Source organism: Harpia harpyja, chromosome 10 (assembly GCF_026419915.1).
Source record: "Harpia harpyja isolate bHarHar1 chromosome 10, bHarHar1 primary haplotype, whole genome shotgun sequence".
Classification (NCBI taxonomy): Eukaryota; Metazoa; Chordata; class Aves; order Accipitriformes; family Accipitridae; genus Harpia; species Harpia harpyja.
This window is the reverse complement of record NC_068949.1, coordinates 15,644,185-15,664,414: the sequence shown is the minus strand read 5'-3', so window position 1 is coordinate 15,664,414 and position 20,230 is coordinate 15,644,185. Positions and strand designations below refer to the sequence as shown.

At 40.4% G+C, this 20,230-nt stretch overlaps 2 protein-coding genes and 1 non-coding gene across 3 annotated transcripts in view; 2 read left to right on the top strand and 1 right to left on the bottom strand.

Moving 5' to 3' along the window:
* PARG (poly(ADP-ribose) glycohydrolase) overlaps positions 1–139 on the bottom strand; it is a 74,613-nt gene extending 74,474 nt beyond the window's left edge. Inside the window, exon 1 of the mRNA XM_052799168.1 lies at positions 10–139. Coding sequence (XP_052655128.1) covers positions 10–139 — 130 coding nt within the window. The remainder of the gene's footprint in view (positions 1–9) is intronic.
* On the top strand, positions 98–18,748 carry LOC128147025 (mitochondrial import inner membrane translocase subunit Tim23). The gene is made up of 7 exons (XM_052799176.1): positions 98–234; positions 702–760; positions 3,913–4,006; positions 4,217–4,301; positions 6,658–6,716; positions 9,329–9,439; positions 18,068–18,748. The coding sequence occupies exons 1-7, from the start codon at positions 138–140 to the stop codon at positions 18,181–18,183; spliced, it is 621 nt and encodes a 206-aa protein (XP_052655136.1). The 5' UTR covers positions 98–137; the 3' UTR covers positions 18,184–18,748.
* Positions 5,824–6,026, top strand: LOC128147586 (small nucleolar RNA SNORA74). Its single transcript, XR_008237054.1, has one exon. It is a non-coding gene; the product is annotated as a small nucleolar RNA SNORA74 (small nucleolar RNA).
* Positions 18,749–20,230: the final 1,482 nt, after the last annotated feature.

The following is a 20,230-nucleotide window of genomic DNA, read 5'->3' as shown; positions in this document are numbered from 1 at the left end:
CCCTCTCACCATGGCGACCCGCTCCTCCCCCTCCGGCGGCGGGCGCGCGGGCCGGAAAGCAGCGCGGCGCGCGGCGCGCTTTACGGCGGCGCGCGGCGGTCGTTGCTGCGGCGGCGGGCGCGGGGCCCGGCGGCGCCATGGAGGGCGGCGGCAACTCCAAGGGCACGGGCCTCGGCGGCCTCTTCGGGGCCGGCGGCGTGGGGTACTCCCACGCCGACCTGGCCGGGGTGCCACGTGAGTACCGGCGCGGCAGGGGGCGGCCGGCGAGGCCCTGCGGCGGCGCCCAGCCCTCGGCCCGGGCGGCGGGGGGAAGGCAGTATCCGCTTCCCGTCAGCGGGGCCGGGCGGCCGATCGATCCCTGCGGGCCCGGGGGCGGCGGCACCGCTCTCGGAAATCAGCGTGGCGCGGCCGGGGCAGAGGGCCGGGCCGGCGGAGCGCGGCCCCTGAGGGGCCGAGGGCCCGCCCCGGCGACGGGCCGGGGCCGCGGGAGGCCGAGGCGCAGCGCTTCCTCCGGCCGGCCCTGACGGAGGGGCCGGGCCGGGCCGGGGAGGGATCGGTCCCTGCCGCGTTTTAGTCAGTCGTGTGTCTTCACGGTGGAACGTCCGCTGATTCCGCGCACGGGGCCTGGCCCCTTCTTACTGGGCGTGGAATTGTTACCGGGGAAACTGGTGTTAAAGTATTCTATTGTTGTTTCCTTTCAGTAACCGGAATGAGTCCTTTGTCGCCGTATTTAAACTTGGACCCCAGGTATCTAGTACAGGTGAGAAGGCGGCCTGTTTTTATTGTGTTGAACGATTCCGTTGTTTGTATATGAGGTCATATGTGAAGACCTCAAAAACCCTGCAGTGATGTGCAGTGTGTACTGGAGTCTCAAACTGATGAGCAGTTGAAAGGAATGATTTTTTTCAGTATTGTTCCTAATAAAAGCTTGCAGCGCCATGGCATCAAGGAGAAGAAAAACAGTTTTAATACAGAGCATAAGTAAGACTGCTGTGTCAATATAAGCCTGCCGCTATTGAAAAGAGGAGGTCTCCCTCCCTACTCTGAGACATACAGCCCCAGTGCACCCTTGCACAAGTTCTGGCATTTGTCACACCCTCCACTGAGCCCCTCCAATCAGTAAGAGCAGCTGGAAACTCTCCACTCTTGATGGATTAGCTTTCTGTACTGTGATGAGTTCAGTCAGTTTACAGATGTGTTCAGCCAAACCCCGGACCTGATACAGGCTTTGTCATCATCTGTGCTGTCATCACAGCAGCAGCAAATTTCACACCACTTTCCTTATGTCATTTCCCAGCTGAAGGGAGACTGTCGTGAAGTAGAGCTTTCCCTTTTATTCTACAGAATAATGTAGCTGTTGTACTTACACAGCTTAATACTAGTTAACCTAACAGGATGGCCTGTAGGCCACCATAAGGAAAATAAAATAATTTAAAATCCTATAATGTTTTCCTTTATCAGCAATATTAACTACAGCTGAAAAGGTTTAAGTTAATCCAATAAGGATGTATGTCTTAATGATTTTATTTAGTTAATATTATCTATATATTTATATATATGACATTATTTGAGAACATTAAATTTTGCAGAAGTAGCACTGAAGGTCAACAGTTGTATAGTATCTGCTAATCTGTGTGCCTTTTATTTCATGGTACACTGGGTCACTGCTGCTTTTGTAAGTGGAAAGCTCTGAAAGCAGTTCTGGGGGCTGTGTTTTATATTTCTCTTTCACGAGAAGCTGTTGTAGTCAGGATTACAACATAACGTTCCCACAATGGTAGGAAGCAGGGGATATGCCTCTGTTTGAAGTGGATTCACTAACAATGATTATCTTGCCTGCTGTTGTTGAGTAGTCGAAAAAATGCTAAGTGATTATTTAGACCTCTTCTGAAAATACCCTCTAAAGTTGTCTTGTTTAGTTAGTACAGTATATCTGGGAACATGCTGGTGTTAAAAATGGTACAACAGAATTTTGGAACAAAGCTTGTATATACTGATAGATTTCTTTTTTTAAAAAAAGCTTGCTTTAAAAGAAAAGAAGGTATTGGCATTAGCATCATGACTAACTTGCAAAACAGTTCTAAAAATACCTCTTGACATAACACTAGAGGCTACAGTTTGTGTTGTAACACTTCACTGCTCTTTATGTTTAGCACTAGCAAGTACATTGAAATAAAAGGGAATTCCATTTAAATGTGAGAAATTTTTTTTTTACTTGAACAAGTTGCCGAGGCAAGCTGTGGAGTCTCCATCCTTGGAGATGCGCAAAACCCAGGTGCAGTCCTGAGCAACCAGCTAGTGCTGACCCTGCTTTGAGCAGGGGGGTTGCACTAAACAGTCTCTGCAGGTCCCTTGCAACCTTAACCATTCTGTGATTCTAAAAATTGAAAGAAAAAGACATAGCTAATATTTTAAAATACAAGAACTTACATTATTAGCCTTTAAAATTGGTTTGTCTGTGAAGGTGTGTGTGGAGGGGTGAGGGTCTCCTGTATTTAAAGATCATCAGTTTGCTTTCAGGATGCAGAGAGAAAGTCGGCCTTATTGTTGAGAATCTTACATTTTGATCCTGGCCTTCCCATAATAGCGAATGCTACAGTGGCTACTCATGACTTTAAAACCCACTTTCTATGTTAGTCCATTAATGCAGGCACAAACCAATGTGTTTTCTGCAATGCTTTTGTTACCTTCAGCAGGTATCCATTATAAAATAGCATGCCAGCCTTTGTCACAAACCTAGAGGATAGGCTTCCTAGGTTGTTGTCTCTGTAGAAATATAGAGGTTACATACAGAGGGCAAATGCTTCATCTTGACTTTCTGGACAATAGTGAAAACTCTTAAGAAACTGCTAACTAGTGTATGCACTGAATTTCTCCAAATACCTAGTTACAGGGAAGATAGAAACCATAATATAGGTTCAGTTAACTGATAAAGTATTCACAATTTTAGAAGTTGTATATTTTTTATGTATTGCTGTCCATGTTTAGTGGCAAGTATGGACTAAGAAAACCCCTTAGAATGCAATTACTTGAGCCTGCAGTTGTTGTGGTCATATATCAGTTAAATGGGGGGTGAATAATACTATGACTGGAGAGCACAGAAGCAGAAAGGGCGATCTTACCATTTTAGCACCTTACCAACACGTGTGCATCTTGTCAATGTCTCATATTGAAAAAGTGCTTTGGCCCACATGCTAGTTATCAGCCCATTTCTTTAGCTTTTTTGACCAATCTGATTTACGAGAACACAAGCCTGTCCCTGTGGGAGAAAGATGGACAAGTAAAAAACTACCAACCTTGCATATTTTGTGCCTGATCATCACTAGTTTTGAATGCATTCCGTGCTTTTTCATGTCTTCAAAATAGGTCACTTATTTTAGTGCAAGGAAATACTTCTTTCGGTACAAAGGCAGTTTTTCTTTAGTGTCAGAGTAGTGGAAAAACTTAATGCATTGCTGCATAAGTGTAGGTTGCTCAGTGAGGAAACAGTGCTGCACAGTCAGACACCAGGAAGATTTTTGGAGAGCAGCAAGTCTTGTATTGCCTGCTGGAAGCTGTAATAAATAATTAAGCAAATAGTCATTTAAAAAAAAAAAACAACCACCCACACAATATAAGTTCCGTGGCTGCCCAATGTAATTTATAAAAAGTTAGGACAGGTAGGGAAAAAAAAAAGCTCTCGGTCAGTTTATCTTTTTAAAGTCTTTTTTCATTCATATTAAAGTATACACGTAGCATATTCCATTTCTGTGCTAGTGTGGACAACGGTTTTACAGAAACACTGGTTGTATATGTCTTGTCTTTAGTTCATTGTATGGATTAAAGAAAAAAATTTATTATGGCATACATTTTGAAGCAGGTACACTTGGAAAATACAAAAGCGTTTGTTGGTTTTGTTTTGTTTTCCCCCAGGATACAGATGAGTTTATCTTGCCTACAGGAGCCAACAAAACTCGAGGCAGATTTGAGCTGGCCTTTTTTACCATTGGAGGATGTTGTATGACAGGTAGGTCGTTGTGTTTTTCACTTTTCCCAGCTGTCCAGGTAACACCTATGTACTACAGTAATTGATGAGACTGTAAATGTCTTGTTCTTAAATAAACAGCTATTTGACTTCAGTCTATACACTGAAGTCTATTCTCAGTATTTGTTTCTAGTAGTGTTCTTTTTGTTCCTTTTCTTCTTAAAAAGTAATAACTGATATTATGCTAACTAGGGGCAGCATTTGGTGCGTTGAATGGTTTGCGACTTGGCTTGAAAGAGACGCAGAATATGGCGTGGTCAAAACCTAGAAATGTACAGTAAGTGTTTAATCCCCCCAAAGAGTACACCTTAGTGACAGAGTTGTTTCTTCCAGCTTGTACAACGTTAGATCTGAATATACTGCAAAAATAAATGTATTTTTATGTCTTTAGTGGGGACAAACAAGAGTCAGTGTTTGTCTTCATCAGCTTATGAAATGTTTTTAGTTATAAGGATGTTCAGTTCAAGCTTTTTGCTTTTCATTTAGTGACAACTGGTGTGTCCTCTGACTTACCTTAAATATTGAGAATAAATTACTACTTTGGTATTTACTAGAAATCTTCTTCAAAGTCAAAACAGTGTTTTTATACGTTGAAATATTCCCAGAAGCAGCACAGTTTGCTTTGAGCTATTTTTTGCTGTCACTTACCTGAGAGTGAGTTCTCTCTTCTTTCCCAAACTTTTCAAAACCAGGAAGAGATTAAAATGCAGAAGCTGGGTCTGCCTGGATTTGCATTAGGGATGACATTCGTGCGTGCTGCTGAGCAAGTGTTGCATGGTGGAAGTTGTTATGGATTACGGCATCCACAAATACGCATGGCATTCCCGTGTTTTTACCTTACCTGATTATTTGAAAGAACGCAGTAAAGATAGGAACACATTTTTTCCAGCAGTATGCTTCTCCTAGAATTATTGGTAGTTTAGACATAACTATAAGAAAACTTAAGTGCCTGTGAAGGAGACGTAGCAAACTAGAGGAGTGGAATAACTGGGGGAAAACATTTTCACTCTCACAATACTTTGGAAAAAGGGAATTTTAGAGGAGGAATTTAGTATTTCCTAGGATAGTTTGTACTGGCTCTGCTCCTTTTTAAATTCTGTTTCTGTATTTTTCATCCGCTTCTTTACCATCTTTAGATTTACAGCTAGAACCAAAATGTTCCCCACTATAATTATGACACTTCCATAGATGAACAGAGTTGTACTTTATGTATTTGGAATGAGCCGAGTCACAAAAACAAGTTAAGGGCGGACTTTGATGGGTCGAGTCCAGCAGGTGGCGGTCAGTGCTTATGCTGCTGTTAGTACTTGCCCTTCAAGGGAAAAGGCCTGCTGAAGGTCGTCACCTTGAAACTGTGTATTAAATTCCACGTTTTCCTAATCAGGTGCAGGGAAGAGACTTGCCTAGCTAGATTTCCTTCAAATTTATCCTTAATATACACAGATTTTTTTTTTTTTAATGAATTTGAATTTTGCTGTTAATCCCCATCATCAAACATCTCACAGTATGTCATGGTTATGAAAATTATGAATTTTCTCATCAATTCAGAATTGATGTAATGTTAACAAAATGGGGATGGGGGTTGTAATTAGGGGGAGATTGTCAATACCCTAGCCTCTTGGATTTTTTTCTCTTGTTTCAAAATGAAGTTTTCCATTATTGTTTAATTCAGTACCTAACCATATTCAGTAATGGCCTGTGTCTCCTAATGAAAATTATTAAAAAGGAAAAGTAGTGGAAAATAAATCAGAAGGAACATAATGTGTGACACTTTCGTTGCTTTAAGTGATAAACTAAGTTCCAGTGGTAGTCAGCTGTCCAGAGCAGTACTGTGCCTGTGATAGTGTTACACTGCTGGGAGATAAAGATCAGTCATTTCTTCTGGCTGCTGTTGTCACTGTTCTGGAGACAGCTGATGCCAAAAAGAAGTGACATTGTGCTTCCCCGAGAGTGCACTAAAGATTTGCTTTCCCTCTTTAGTGCTAGTCTGGAAGCACACATACAGAAATACTCTGGGTACTTTACCTTTTGTTGGGTGCTAAGTTTGACAAATGGAAGTGCAAAAGATTACCTCTTTTCTTCCTGACTTGCTTTAGTTCAGACTTGCTTTTAGTACCTACACCATTTGTTCAGGTGTCACCATGCTCCCTGACACATGGTCCCTGTATTGCTTGCACCTTCTAGAAGAGCACTCTAGTCTTCTTAGATGTCTTTTACCCAGTTAAATCAGCATAAGCGTATCAGTCATTCTCAGTAGCTACGTGTAATCACCACATAAGGAACATTTATCAGCTAGGGTTAGAAAGTCATTTGAAGGGAAGAGATTGGATTCTTGGTAAGGGGCAAGTTTGACTTGAAAAGAGAGAAAGATTTTCTTAAGACTTGACAGGACTAAATATTTGCCTTCAGTATTGCTTGCATTACTATTTGTAGTATGTGTGATAAAGGAGATTGTGTATTACCAGGCTGTGTGCTTTTCCTCACTGTTTTGTTTTGAAGGGCTTTTGGTTCATTATTCCAGTTTTATAAATCAAATGTATAGTTGTAAACATATCACACCTACTATCATAAACACTGCATCAATGTAAACACAGAGAGCTATAGGTTTTAATACCTTTTTAACTCCTTTATAGAATTCTAAATATGGTGACAAGGCAAGGAGCATTATGGGCTAACACTCTGGGATCTCTGGGTAAGTAAACTCGTTATTTTGTAGGGAAAGCAATTTAAACATATAACTGTTTGATGGGAAAGTGTATTCTCTAAATTTTCATTATGAAATCCATCAGGAAAAACTGCAGGTTTTTTTTTCTTTGGGACATGAGGGCATTTCAGTAAACATTGAAAAGGAAATTAAAGGCTAAAATAGGATTTGAAGCATAAGTAGCCAAAAGCCTGTAATTAGAAACCAAAATTTTTAGTATATTACGAACAAGAACTCTAGCTATAGAATAGCAGGAATAACTGAAAGTTATAGATAATGCTTACTTGTTAATAAATTCCAGTTAAATCACAACTTAAGTCAAAAAATGTAATTGAATACTTCAGAAATAACTTTAATAACCTAAGAAAAGACTCAGTGGTCATGTGAGCAACTGCCTGATGTCTGTTTCCAGCTAAAGAGTCAACAAAATTTTATCTGTAGAAGAAATGTGATAGTGACTACAAAGACTTATCCTTTTGTGATGGTAGCTTAGCTAGAAAAATCATATATGATACCACCCACTTTAAATCTAAATGTTGCTTATAACTAATACGGGTTAGAAAAAAAGAGAAAAGAAAATGATCAAAAGCCTGATGTATGAAAAAGAAACTTCTGTGAACTGAGATTTGGGTGGGGAGGGGGCTAGGAAATAAAATCACACCAGTTGCCTCAGAAAAACAACTTCAGATGATTTCATAAAAGTCAGTGGAATAACTAATGCCCTAGAGAATACAAGTTCTTTGGTTCCCCCCCTGCCCCAATCTTAAAAGACCAAAGGGTGCTCAGTTTGAAAGGAGAAATCCAAAACTGATGAAATTATTTTGAAGAAGATTAATGATGGAACTCATTGCCCCATGAAGTGATAACAGAAATTAGCAATATTTAAAACAAGAGATTACATTATACTTTAACCCAGTCTACATATATTTGAATTTTGAAAAATGCATCAAATGCATCAAATGCTAAGTTGCATTTATTACATTTTGTTTCAGTCTTATTTCTAAAGAGTAGATTAGTCTGCCATTTAACTCAGACATCAGCTTTTGACGTATAATATAGAGGCCATGGTTAGAGATGGGCTTCTGAACTACAGTGAGAATGGCACTTTTCATGAGAGATGTGTATTGCCTAGTGAGTTTTGTGGTGGGATGTTTGTTTTGTTTTTCTTATTTTCTATTCCACATCTAATCGAAATGTCTGAAAACTGAGATGCAGGCACACTGCAGTTCAAGGTTCCAGGTTAAGTGACACATTAACAGGTTTTTTCAGCTGTGTTTGAAGAAAGATTACTCAAGAAAATGTTTGTGCATTCCAGTAACAAACTGTTATTTTTCTTATAAAATATGGCCTCCCAAGCCACAGAGCTAAGCAGAACTTGTTATTTTGTGATTTGGTATAGCTCTGCCTTGTCCTAGGTACCAGAGAAGTTCCTTTCAAGGAGCTGAAGTATTTTTGCCTCTTAATTCACTTGTGCAGCATTTCTGTACCTCAGAGATTCCTTTTGTCACTACCAACAATTTTTGTCATTTTGTTCCTAAACAGAGGTAGCAACATCTGTGTTAAACAATTTTTTAAAATGTTGAATTCAGCTTTTCCTTCCCCTCGTTGTTAATACTACATGCTACTAAGACAAGGTAAAAATACCATTGCCTATGCTGAATGGAGAGAGATGCTACTGTTGAACTTACCAACATTAATATGGTTGCTTATGAAGTATTTACGTGCTTTTTAGCAGAAGTAAAGATTTCAAATTCTTGGAGGACAAGGGATGAATTAAAGTGGCATGGTGTCTTTTCACTTTAAAATGATGACACACTCTACTGTTCTTTGTCAGCATGAAATGTGATTATAGCATGAGGGGTGAGGATGGGAGTGCCTTCTCCCTTCATCAAAATGCATAGATGATATATGCATCCATACTAAAAGCCCAAGCATTTCTCTTTCTAGTCCTTTCCAGGACAGTCCCCAAAGTTCTCCCAAAGCAAAAGGCCCTGTAGGGACAAAGTTTTCATATCCAGGCAGAGGTGAAGCAGCTGTAAATGTCAAATCCCAAGCAATCTAATAGTCATTTATACAGGAAATGCAGCCCATTGTACTTCAGCCCTTGATAACATGATCTGAATGCTGCACTTAACTTGCATTTCATCTCAGTCACACGTGGGCAACAATTTTCTCTACTACCTAGAAAGTGTTGTTTAGTTTCATGCAGTCCACAGAAGACAGTATAAAGCCTGCCACTACAAAGTTAAACCCTCAAAAGTTTTTTAAACAAATTTGAACTAGCAAAATGGCCTTAAACTTCAGTCAGTGCTTTATATCACATATTTATCATGACTTGAGGCAGTACTAGATGTCATGAAGAATGCTACTTTATAACCAAGCTATAGCTAGAGAACTAAAATTATCTGTAAAATAGAAATAGGTCTGGAAAAAAACACAAAAGACAGGATTTTGCAGAGGATTCCCCCCCCTTTAAAGAAACAGAAAGTCTGTGCTTCAGAACCATAGTCTAAATAGTTACACCATGACTGGATTCTAAGCCTTGTGTCTCAGAGAATGGGAGTTTTAACTTGAATTTTTAATATGTTTTTCTTTCTCAGCTCTACTTTACAGTGCATTCGGAGTCATCATTGAAAAAACACGAGGTGCAGAAGATGACCTGAACACTATAGCTGCTGGAACCTTGACAGGAATGCTATACAAAAGCACTGGTAGAGTAGCAAAATGTTTCTAGTTTTCCTCTTCTTGTGCTTTATGGTAGTTATTAGGATTCTCATTACTTTTACTAAATACTGTCCCACTGTGAAAATCAGCAGTGTAAAAATGGTACACTAGGAATGAAGACCTATTAGTTCAATATCCCCTAACCCACACATTGTTTTTCACACAGCTAAGTCTACTCAAGGAAAACTTGCACTAAAAAAAAAAATTCCAGCTGAATTAAATTGGATTCTTTCCAACTTGCACAGGACAATAATCATGAAAGCCAAATTATGTCTGTTACATACTGAATAAACACTCAAATATTTACTCAGATTTGTAGTGAGATTGTATAAAATACATACCCAGCTCATTCTTAGCCATGTTTTTCAGGTATAGCAGGAATAAAACCAATAGTTTCTCCAGTCCATGAGTGGATGCAGGCAAATGGGAGCTACCTTCCAAAGTGGAAGGGGGCAGGGGAGGGGAGAAATACGCAGAACACAGTTTGACTGCATCGAAATGAAACTTATTACAAGTGATTCATGTGATAGTACCTGGAGCTGCAAAAAAACTATACACATAGAGAAACTGATATATTTATAAAGTTATTACTTAGCTGTTTGTGAAACTGTTGTCTTGTGGTAAGACTCTAGTCTTTGCATAGTGGTCAAAACCAACAAACAACGTTATTTGAGAACAGCATGGATTTAAGGTTAGTTTGCTGATGTGTAGTGAATTGTTTGCAGAAGAGAGGGTCTGAGCTTCATCAGCAGAATGCCTCTTAACACATATTCCAAGCTCAACAATTGAGGGGATCATCTTTTTTAGAGGACTGCTGGGTACCACAGATGGACATTACCACAGGAAAAATGTATATGTTTTAAGTACCTTGATAAAGGTTTGGCTATAGGATTCACCTCTATTTTACTGAGGAGATAATTCTAGAATTAACCTATGTACTTTTACATATCTAACTGAGCCTCAATGTCTTAGAAGTGTTCCTGAAGGCTAGCTTTATATATGGGGCAAAACAGTTTGAGAAGTCTTATTCTCCTGTTGGCCTAGACTGACTGAAACCAAAAATAATTGGCTTGAGCAGCCTTCATAAATACTAGCTTGTGCACTGAACCTTGCAAGAGCACATAGCTCTCTTGTAATCAATTACTTATTCGGGATATCATGAGTAATACAACAGATCACCAGCAACAGCTGGATAGGGTAGCAGTATAGAAGTCTAACGTTTTCCGTAGGAAGTTATTAAGAAGGAGAACTGCCATCTACGCTCCAGCAGAAGCTTCCCCCTTACCTTTCAGAAGTATAGAGCTGGCATTATGTGTAATTCTTCTTGGTGCAGTGCAACCATGGGGTAACTACTCCAGTCACATGCACAGTCATCTGACACTACAAGGATTTTTCTTACCAGAGCACAGTGGGACTTTTGTTTGTAATGAAGGATTTACTGAGCTAATAGTAGCACTGATAAAGGTAAATGTAGTCAATAAGTCTGTATTCATTACAGTATTGTATTTCAAGTATGTGTTGTGCATATGAACTGTAGTGCGTAGAAACTCCAAAGAAATACATTTTTCACCATATGCAGAAAATTTGAGTGGCACAACAGACCTTAAAGGTCAAGGATTAGTTAATTCCAATCTTATTTTCCTTTTTTTCTTTCATGCTCTGTCCCTCTTGCTTCCTCTCCTGTCACCTTATGCCAGAATGCCCTTCCTAATTCTATATGGCAAAGCTTCCTTCTAAGTTGTGCCTTTACCCAGCATCAATATATATTTACCTAAAAAACCTTGAATATTTAAACCATATGCAAATAATCAGTTCACATCTGGGACTTATTTCAAGATTGTAATCATTTCCTGCATTACATGGAATGCCATGTTGTGTTGGCATTAACAAAGGAAAATTTGAAAGCCATCAGGGACATTTCTGTTATGAATCCCTGTATTTTAGTGTTGGCTGGAAACTCTCACAAACAGGCCATTTCAAATCAAGGCTTTCTGTAATCCACAAAGGGTGGATACGGAGTTCGAGGCAGTGCTGTTCAAACACTCAGATCTCCCGCTTCCATCAGTCGTGTTCTGTAAAGAGATCAGGGACATATTTAAGAAGAAACTGTATAAAGTATGGCAGGTTTTTTATTATGACTTTCTGGTTAATGTTTAGACATAGCACTGATGGAAGAATCACATCAGCAACCCTGCTGCACTGAAAAATACTCTTCTGTACACTACACAGCCTAAATTGAATTTCTGAAACAAATGATTAAGCCTTTGCTGAGGGGGATGAGTGAACAGGAAAAAAAAAAACTGGGAAGACTTTTTGAAGGCTGAAATTTCTTGCCCCAAACTGGTCCCAGTTTTCACAATTTGTCCTTGTAGAGGTGTTAATCATTACCAAAATGCCAGCAGTCAAGCAAAAAAGGCTTTCCAAAATACGCACATTCTAGAGCCATTACATTGTGAGCAGTTATGTGCGAGGCTACTTAACACACAGCTTGTGTAAGAGAAGATAAAAGAGCATTAAAAAGTCTGCAGGTGAGCACTGTGGAAGTTCAGCCCCCCTGTGTTCACTGAAGTGGCATTAGTCACTGAAAGTTCCCGACTGCAAGTGACTAAAGCAGTTAAGACCCCCAGACTTCTGGTCCTCCTCAGAGTGAGTCAGATACTGTTAACTTGCCATTATAAATCAAGTGTTAACTGGAATCCTTCTCAGCATACTGTATGGCTTAAGTTAACAGATGTTGAATTGAGTTGAAGGTAAAACTGTTTCGAGGAGCTTTGAAACAGCATACTAGTTGATCCCTTTGACCAAAGTGATCTCTAGCTTTCGCACTTATTTGAAATGAAATTTAATACCAAGATTACTCACTAGATTTTAGCCCAAATGTAGCAATCTAAGTACAGTATTAACTTGTTACACTAGACTTGCAGCTTTATGGAAGCTGCGTTTTGAGTTCATAAATTAAACAGAATGTTCTGGGTAGAAGTTGAGTGACAGAGGGGAAAAAAACCCCTTTGTGTTCCTTTGCCAGTGGCATATGTACTAGAAATGTTGTTGCAACTTAGTCAATCCTGTTTAAGTTTTGCTAAAAGGGAGTCTAATATCCTAAGTCCACAAGGATAGCTTTTCCATTTAATAAGATATTATTCTTTATTCTTCAATTTCAAGCAAAGGCAGAAATTGAGATCTGTTATGCCGAGTTTTTTCTGTTAAATGTTATGAAGCGCAAATACTAACATATCTTAAAACAAACAAATATTTAGCCCTCTTGCGTGTGTTTTCAACCTCTTCTCTAAATCAAACATCTTTATTTTGTTTTTTCATAATTGTATTAGTTTCTGAAAGTAGGAAAAATCAAAAAGATTATTGTCACTGTGCACTATGTCACTATTATTCCCTCCCACCATGAAAGTGCACGCGGTTCCAGTCATCATGTCACAAAGGTACAGCTGGTTGAGGATCGTACAGTCCTCCTCAAGCATGCAGGATTGATCACTCACGAAAAAGATACTGAGCTAGGTGGGGACTTTGGTCTGACCCAGTGTGACAGCCATTAATTTCTCATTGAAATTCCTGACAGAGGCTTCAGTAAGCAAAAAAGTTAAATAACCTTTACCTCTTATCTGAGGGTTACACAGGTTGTAGATGTTCTTTTTCTTAGATAATTTTTTTTTTCCCCTCTTGAGGTTAGGGAAAACGGGAACAAAAATAATGCTTTGGACAAACTAAATTATTTTGTTTACTGTACTTCTGTCTGGTAGGAACCCGATACTAGACAGAGCATCTCATGCCTTTTGCACAATAGGTGTTACATAGTTTGGTATAAAATGGTATGCATCTGAAAAGAAGGCAATTGCATGCTAGCAATAGCTGAAGGGAGTAGCTGTCATTTTAAGACCTCAGAACACAACCCTGAAAAGTCAATACATTATGAATTAATTAAGAAGGGCTAAATGCTTTATTGCTAGCAGTAAAGTCTGGCCGGAGCTAAAGATAGGTTTTGTGACATTCAGCGGGTAGGAGTTCAGGGCAGCTGTGTTAGCTAACTACTTCTTGAGCTATAAAAGCCTCTTTCCTTTGGGCTCAGTCTGGGATGGGGGGGGGGCAGACAGGGTTTTTTTTCTTGTTTCTGTTTGGTGAGGAGGGGGAGGTTTTTGCAGACTGCTGCAGTATGGCCCTGGGATGTCTTATTTTTCTGCATTATTTGGAGAAAAGGAGGTAAAGGATTTGCTTCTGAATTTTGAAGTTCAGGGCTGTCAGGCATTTTAGAAATTAAGAACCTCTGTCAAAACCTGCTTTTAACATGACAACTCTATAGGACTATTAATCAAATGGTATTTAGTGAAAGTATTTTGTTTCAGGTCTGAAATAAGGAAGAGATAAGGGTAAAGTACAAGCATGTGCTACAGGTAATAGCTTGTTGAGGCTTTCTTTGTCACTTGAGGGCTAACATCTAAGAATACATGTGGCCACTGAGAGCAGTGCTGCCTTCTGCCCTGCTCTGCTAAGTAGAATCAGTGAACTAAAGTTCCCTGTGCTGCAGGAGACCTGTAGCTGAAGTAGTCTCCTGTCGGTCAGGTGCTGGTGCTTTCACTCAGTGAGAAGACACGGAATGTTAATAATGTTTGCAAAGTAATTTTAACAGCTTTAATACTTCTAAACTTTTAAATTAAATTGTAAATTCTTACTGTTTTTCTAATTTAGCCTTCACACCACAGTAAGTACAGGAAGTGTTCCCTGTCTCAAGCTTTGCTGTTTCTGTATTTTAACTACAATACTGTCTTAGCTGCAGCAGTATGAAAGTGGAACATGCTTTTCTGGAACGTATCTTGTTTCCAAAAAGAAGTTTATCAGTTTCCTCAATAATTTCTGTACCCACAGACTTTGCCCACACTTAGAAGATTTCATAAAGTGACCCCTGTGGAGCAGCAGGAGGAAACTATTTGAATTTTCTACTGACATAAGACCACCCACAGATGTTCAAACAAATGTCTGCCTGATGGTTCAGAGGGTCTGGCTAGCTACCACTGTTCTTGCATTTGGAGAAAAACTGAGGTTGCCTTGTACATTTGAAAAGTCAAGCCCTTTAAACCATTTAAAAATTTTTTTGTTCCTGGAAGCCCTAAAGGAAGAGAAACTGTTTGCATTCTGAATATCAGAGAGAGAGATTGGAAGACAGAAAACTAATCACAACTTAACTATTACAATTCTTTTGTTTGGCATAAATACCTATGTCTGGGTTTTCAGTTAAGGTATTTCTAATGTTTGCCGTTGGATGGTTCTTGCTTTAAACATCCCAGGAACTATCCCAGGATAGAGTAACACATTCTGAAAATAGACACACTAAGGTCCTAACTGGAAGATTTTGCCCTTGTGTTATGCCATATAGATAATGATTTTACCTACTATACGAGTCAAATTCAGTGTTAGGAGTGGATCATACCATGAAGAAATGCAAAGCTGCACTATTAGGATGCTGTGTGTCATTGCATAGCATATTCCAAAACCTATTCTAAATGCATAGAAGAGGGATAATAGTCTGTGGTGAAAGGGTGCAGCAGCTAAAGTCAGAGACTAAATTCTCATTTAGAGAACATCAGATGTATCTTTGGAAACCCATAGCAGTTCTCAACTATTGTGCAAGGTGCTTGATCTCAAAATACCTGCTTTCAGAAGTGTCTGTCAGCTGGAACTTTAAGTTATCTTATTCAGACATGCAAGATTAGGGGCTTATGACCATGTTTCTAGGAGGGTTTGTCAAGGCAGACTTGGTATCAGAGGCTTGCAGAGAGTGATTGCAGAGGAGGGGTGGGAATGTGTTCTATCATGCAAACACAGCTGGGATGGGAGTGGAGAATTTTTTTTTTTTTTTTTAACAAGGTAATCTTCTCAGAGGGCTTAACATTTCCTGCCCAGCAACTGGGCTGCATTCTACAGTGCATTACCGTTTGATGCCTGCCACAGACTTGGAGATACTTACTCAAATGCAAATCTAACCAGTTAGGGAAAGTTTTTCTTTCCCCTTTTTTGTAATTACTGTGGATAGTTCAGAAACCAGGTGCAACTGCTACAAAATAGATGACTGGCAAAATTTTGTAGCAGAAACATAGGGAGCCTGGTAAGAAACATTTCTTGCATGTTTTCTTCTTGGATTTTTTCTAACAACTCAGTAATTTACCTATACCAACTGCACAAGCTTAGTGCCTGTTCATTAAACAGACTTCCACTGAAACATCTTCTTCAGCAAAAAGTCCCCAAGTTGTCCACAAGACCTACAGACTGCTTTAGGCCCGGTGGTTGGCACTTTGTAAGTGGATTCAGAGCTGCCAACCTCACCTGGCTGACCTCAGCACATGAAAATATTATCATTATTTTTTGTGTTAGGAGTAGTATGTCTTAGCAGTGCTGTGTCTAAGTCTGCATGGATGCTAGAAAGTGGCTCAGCTATCCAAATTAAAGAAGGTAACTTTCTTGTACAATCCTGACTTCACAGAATCTGGAACCAGACTTGATCAGCCTTCAACCTACCTTTCTTCCATAGGAAGAATAGGATTTTAAGGGGAAAGGAGTTGAACCTGGGGGCTGAGGGAGGAGTCTATGGGAATAGTCATAGCTCTGTACTGCATTGCATTCTGTGAGGATGTTCCACATTTCATGCATTTCCCTGTATACCATAATGGTTAGGAGCCCTCTTTGGGGGTTTCTTCTGTAAGCAACTGCTTTCTAATACAAACAGCGGAAAATCAGGCTCACTAATGTTTTATTCATTTTTCCCAAAAGTAACAAGGAGTTCGCATTTTTACAGATTATCTCAAATATTTGTTTTGCACAAAGTGTCCTTTAAATTTCACCTGTGGCTTTTTGCCAGAAGCTGCTTGCACATGGTTAGTTCTGTGTACCCAGCTGCAACCCCTTCATGTGAAAAGCTTTTTGTGCAACAAATTCAGGATGACTTATCAAAAATAGAAGCTACATCTGCATTCCTAAATCCTGATTTAGGCACGTAGGTGCATAAACAGTATGGCTTTCCTTAGAGCTGTTGAGTTCTCAACAGTTAGGGCAGTGAACTCAGTTAGGCTTATAGTCCAAAAAACTCTCGAATCACCACAGCTAGTCTGGCAATGAAATTTCTAGAAACTATGGCTAGACATGACCTCTAGTGCCAAGTCCAACTTGTGCAGCTTCTTGGTTTCAGTACATGCCTGGGCAATGTGAGTAGGTTTAACAACTCCAATGAAATCCATTTAATCTTGCAGCACAGGTAATGCAGTCTCAGTCTGGCTGACACCAACAGCTTCTTGCCCCGCTACAAGCCTATATGCAATTCTGTGAGACAACTTTATGACCATAATGGAAAAAAAAAAAAAAATCACTGATTACTGAGGTGCATTTCTTTTCAAGTTTGAGGAACCTGAATTCCACTGTCAGTTTTACTAATAAAGCAGGCAGGTTTTATCTAGCTGTAAGCAGAAACTGGCCTTGTTCTATATACTGTACACATTATCTAACTTGCTTCGGCTGGGATTGATAAACATTGCAGAATCAAACTCAGTGAAGTTTTCCTAGTGTTGAGGGTCATACTCTCAGGTGTTCCTGCACATTTATAGTGCGTTCTGGGAGCTTTACCAAGGCACTTTCTACTACTGAGGAACAGAAGCATTTTGGTGTTTAGTAAAAGCAACAGAAGTTTCTACTTCTGTCCCTGTACACCACAGCCCTCACATGGATGGAATGGAGTTGTGATGCCATCTGATTCCCAGCTCCAGCCAGGTGCGCTGGCTGCCAGTAGTAGCCAAACTTGCCCTGTATTTTTACCTTCACAACTTGCAGAAGCTTCAAGTCTTGAGTGAGCAGTAAATATAAAATAAAAAAAGAAAGATTTTTTTTTAAATCACCTGTGTGACTCAATTTTTGCCATTGCAAGAGGATAATTTTGAATATTAATAATAGTAAGAATAAAGTTGTTCGATGTATGACCTAGTAAATTCTTGCCAGTTGGTCCCTTTCATCTACTTTTTTTTTTTCCAAAAGGCTTTAAGATTCCAAAGACACAAAAGCAGTGATAAGTTCTCTGTGATGGCCCTCATTAATCTGTGGAGCCCAAGGTCATGCCCACATCAGCTGCTGTTGTGTTCACTTATTTCCCTCCTGCCCTTTCTCCTCCCTCCCCAAACCTAGTTACCATAACTGACAAACATTATTATTATTATTCCTCATCTGAAATCCTAAATGGAGGAGTTCTTAAAGCAGGAAGAGATCATATCTATCTGTAAACACCTGTGTTGAGGACAGATGCAATAGATAAAGTAGGACTTAGGAAAAGCCACCTTTGCTTCAGGCGTTCTGTAGTGGTTCACTCAGGCAATAGTGCTAAAATAGTTTGAGAGGAAGTCATACCAGCAGAATTAGTATCAGGATCAGGAATGACCTTTCTTGAGCCTGGCAGCAGATTTAAGGGCAGGGTAGAATTAGCACAGGTACCCTTTCTGGAAAGTTATTCAAAAAAGAAAAACTGTTTCATTAAGATGCCTCTGGATTTGAACAGCTTCTTGGAAGTTGCTGTAGCTGATCATTTCCTTGGATGTAACTTTAATGGGTTTTAATCTGTTTTTCTTTTTCAGGTGGAGTGCGTGGGATAGCACGAGGTGGTATTGCAGGTCTGACACTTACCGGTCTCTACGCTCTTTATAACAACTGGGAGCACATGAAGGGCTCCATAGCCCGGCAGTCCCTCTGAGCAGGGCAGCCAGCGCTGGACGGAGGACACGCTTGCATAGTCACCAATCAAATCAGTTGCGAGATCTGTCTGGTGCCCCTTCCTATTTTATTTACAATTAGTGTGAAACTGGAGGCAGCTATGCTGGGAGGAACCTCTTGACACCATGTAGCTGGACTGGCCCTTTTCTTCCCGCCAGCCAGTCACTGGAGAGGCAGCAATATTTGTTGGACCTGCAAGTAAGCAGAGTGGCCACCGAGATAGAGTCTCCCTGACACGCTCACCAGCTAGCCCTGGGCCAGAGCTACGAGGCATGCTCGAGTCCCATAGCTGTACCTGCTGCGCTACCAGGTTTGTTCGGTTGCGTGTGCTACCACGATAGCGCTGCATAATAAAGTCTGTGTCCATAGAGCTATTCACTGCAGTTTTTCAACGTGCATTGCCTGGGCAGCCGGCGCCCCAGCAGCTGGAGCCAGCGGAAGCCTTAAGTAGCAACTGGCACAGGGCAAGGCTTGTTATTCTGACAGCACAGGGTAAGCTGTAAAAAGGGACATCATCGTTAATAAAAAGGGTGGTACTTACGCAATACTGTTTCTATGCTTTGCTGTTCCGACTACTGATAAGACAAAAATGTGCTGTATCCAGTGACTTTTATTTACAGTTTTGTTTTGGAGGACCGATGTGATAAAATCCTGGGGGAGTTAGTGGGTGAGGGGGGAAGTGAACTAACAGGCTGATGGTCTCCTGATGCGAGGTGATGGTGAGGCATACCAGGGCTTGACTCCACTCCCTTATTTGCACTAATAAATAAGGAACTGGTGGTTTCTGGGTGAGGTACAGTTGCTATTGCAGCTGCCAGTGGATTATCAAAGCTCTTGGGTGCTCCGGGATCTCGGAACTCATTTAGCTAACAGTTAGAAACCAAGCAGTATAAATACTCCTCTTATTGCCCATTACAGGATTTTTAATTAGTGACAAGCTTTTTCCTCCAAGTAATATTTGTATGTTTTTGGCAGAATGAAGACATGTGATGAACCTACACCTTCTCCAGTGTTAAAATTAAACCATGTACCAAGCATCGTTTGCAGATAAATTAAACAGTAAGTTGTGAATTAGTTCAGTAATTGGAATTGCTGTATAACAGCAACTTTTAAATAATTAAACAGGTCTGAGACAGCACGAAGGCAGGTCAAGGGAAAAACAAGAAACTTACCGCTCAATAGACAACTTAATGCAAAACAAGAGTTTACTTTGAGTTTTCCCTACTAAAACAGTTCTTGATAACTACATGGCACCCAACAACATAAAAACAACAAAAAAAGCAGCAGAGGGAAGGTGGTACCTCTTACCTTCCTCTGAGAAGAAATGCCACTTTGCCAAGAAGCCTCTTTAGGAGGAGATGACTGCTGGGACTAGCTTTTTATAGAGCAAGTGCTCTAGCTAATGAGCCTTCATAGTTGAACTCGATTAGCTTTGCTTGGATACCAGGTCAAAGTAGATGCTTTGTGCCGGCACTTAGCTAGATGTAGCATAAAGGAAGGAAAAGAGGTCTTTTCTCACCCGCTTTGTAAATACTGTTTCTCGTTAAGCCATATGTTCCACTGTCTTTTAGTGGGCTGTGTGTTACTGTTGTGGTGTTAGAGCTGGACCTTCTAGCATGCATTTTTCGAGGGCTGTATCGCCAAAGAAACTGTCCCCTACTCGCAGCCTGCTGAAAGGTGACATAGGCACCAGCTGCGCAGCGCTGTCACATGGAACATCGGGAAAACGCGTGCACTTTCTTCCCAAGCTTTTTCTCTCCCCATTGGCATCCGTGAGTTCTCCCCACCCATATTTCTTGGTCACCGTTAACAGGATTTGCGCTCCTGCGTGCTTAAGAATGCTGGATGAAGGATTGAGAGCTGCTTTGGGGGGGCTGATGGTGGGCAAGGGTTGCTTTTTTAGTGTCAGGAACTTTGCAATGTATCTTGTAGGTTTTATAGAGACTTTTTCCAGACTGAAATATGACCCAGGAGCTCTCTGCCCCTAACTGAAGTGGAAAGCTGTGAAGCGTAACAACTGTCTTTCC

What these genes read in the sequence shown, in the direction of transcription:
- LOC128147025 (XM_052799176.1), top strand. Translation starts at nt 138, where the DNA reads ATGGAGGGCGGCGGCAACTCCAAGGGCACGGGCCTCGGCGGCCTCTTC. An exon ending in ACCCCAGGTATCTAGTACAG is followed by an intron (nt 761 to 3,912) that starts GTGAGAAGGCGG and finishes GTTTTCCCCCAG; the next exon opens with GATACAGATGAGTTTATCTT. An exon ending in TAACACTCTGGGATCTCTGG is followed by an intron (nt 6,717 to 9,328) that starts GTAAGTAAACTC and finishes TTTCTTTCTCAG; the next exon opens with CTCTACTTTACAGTGCATTC.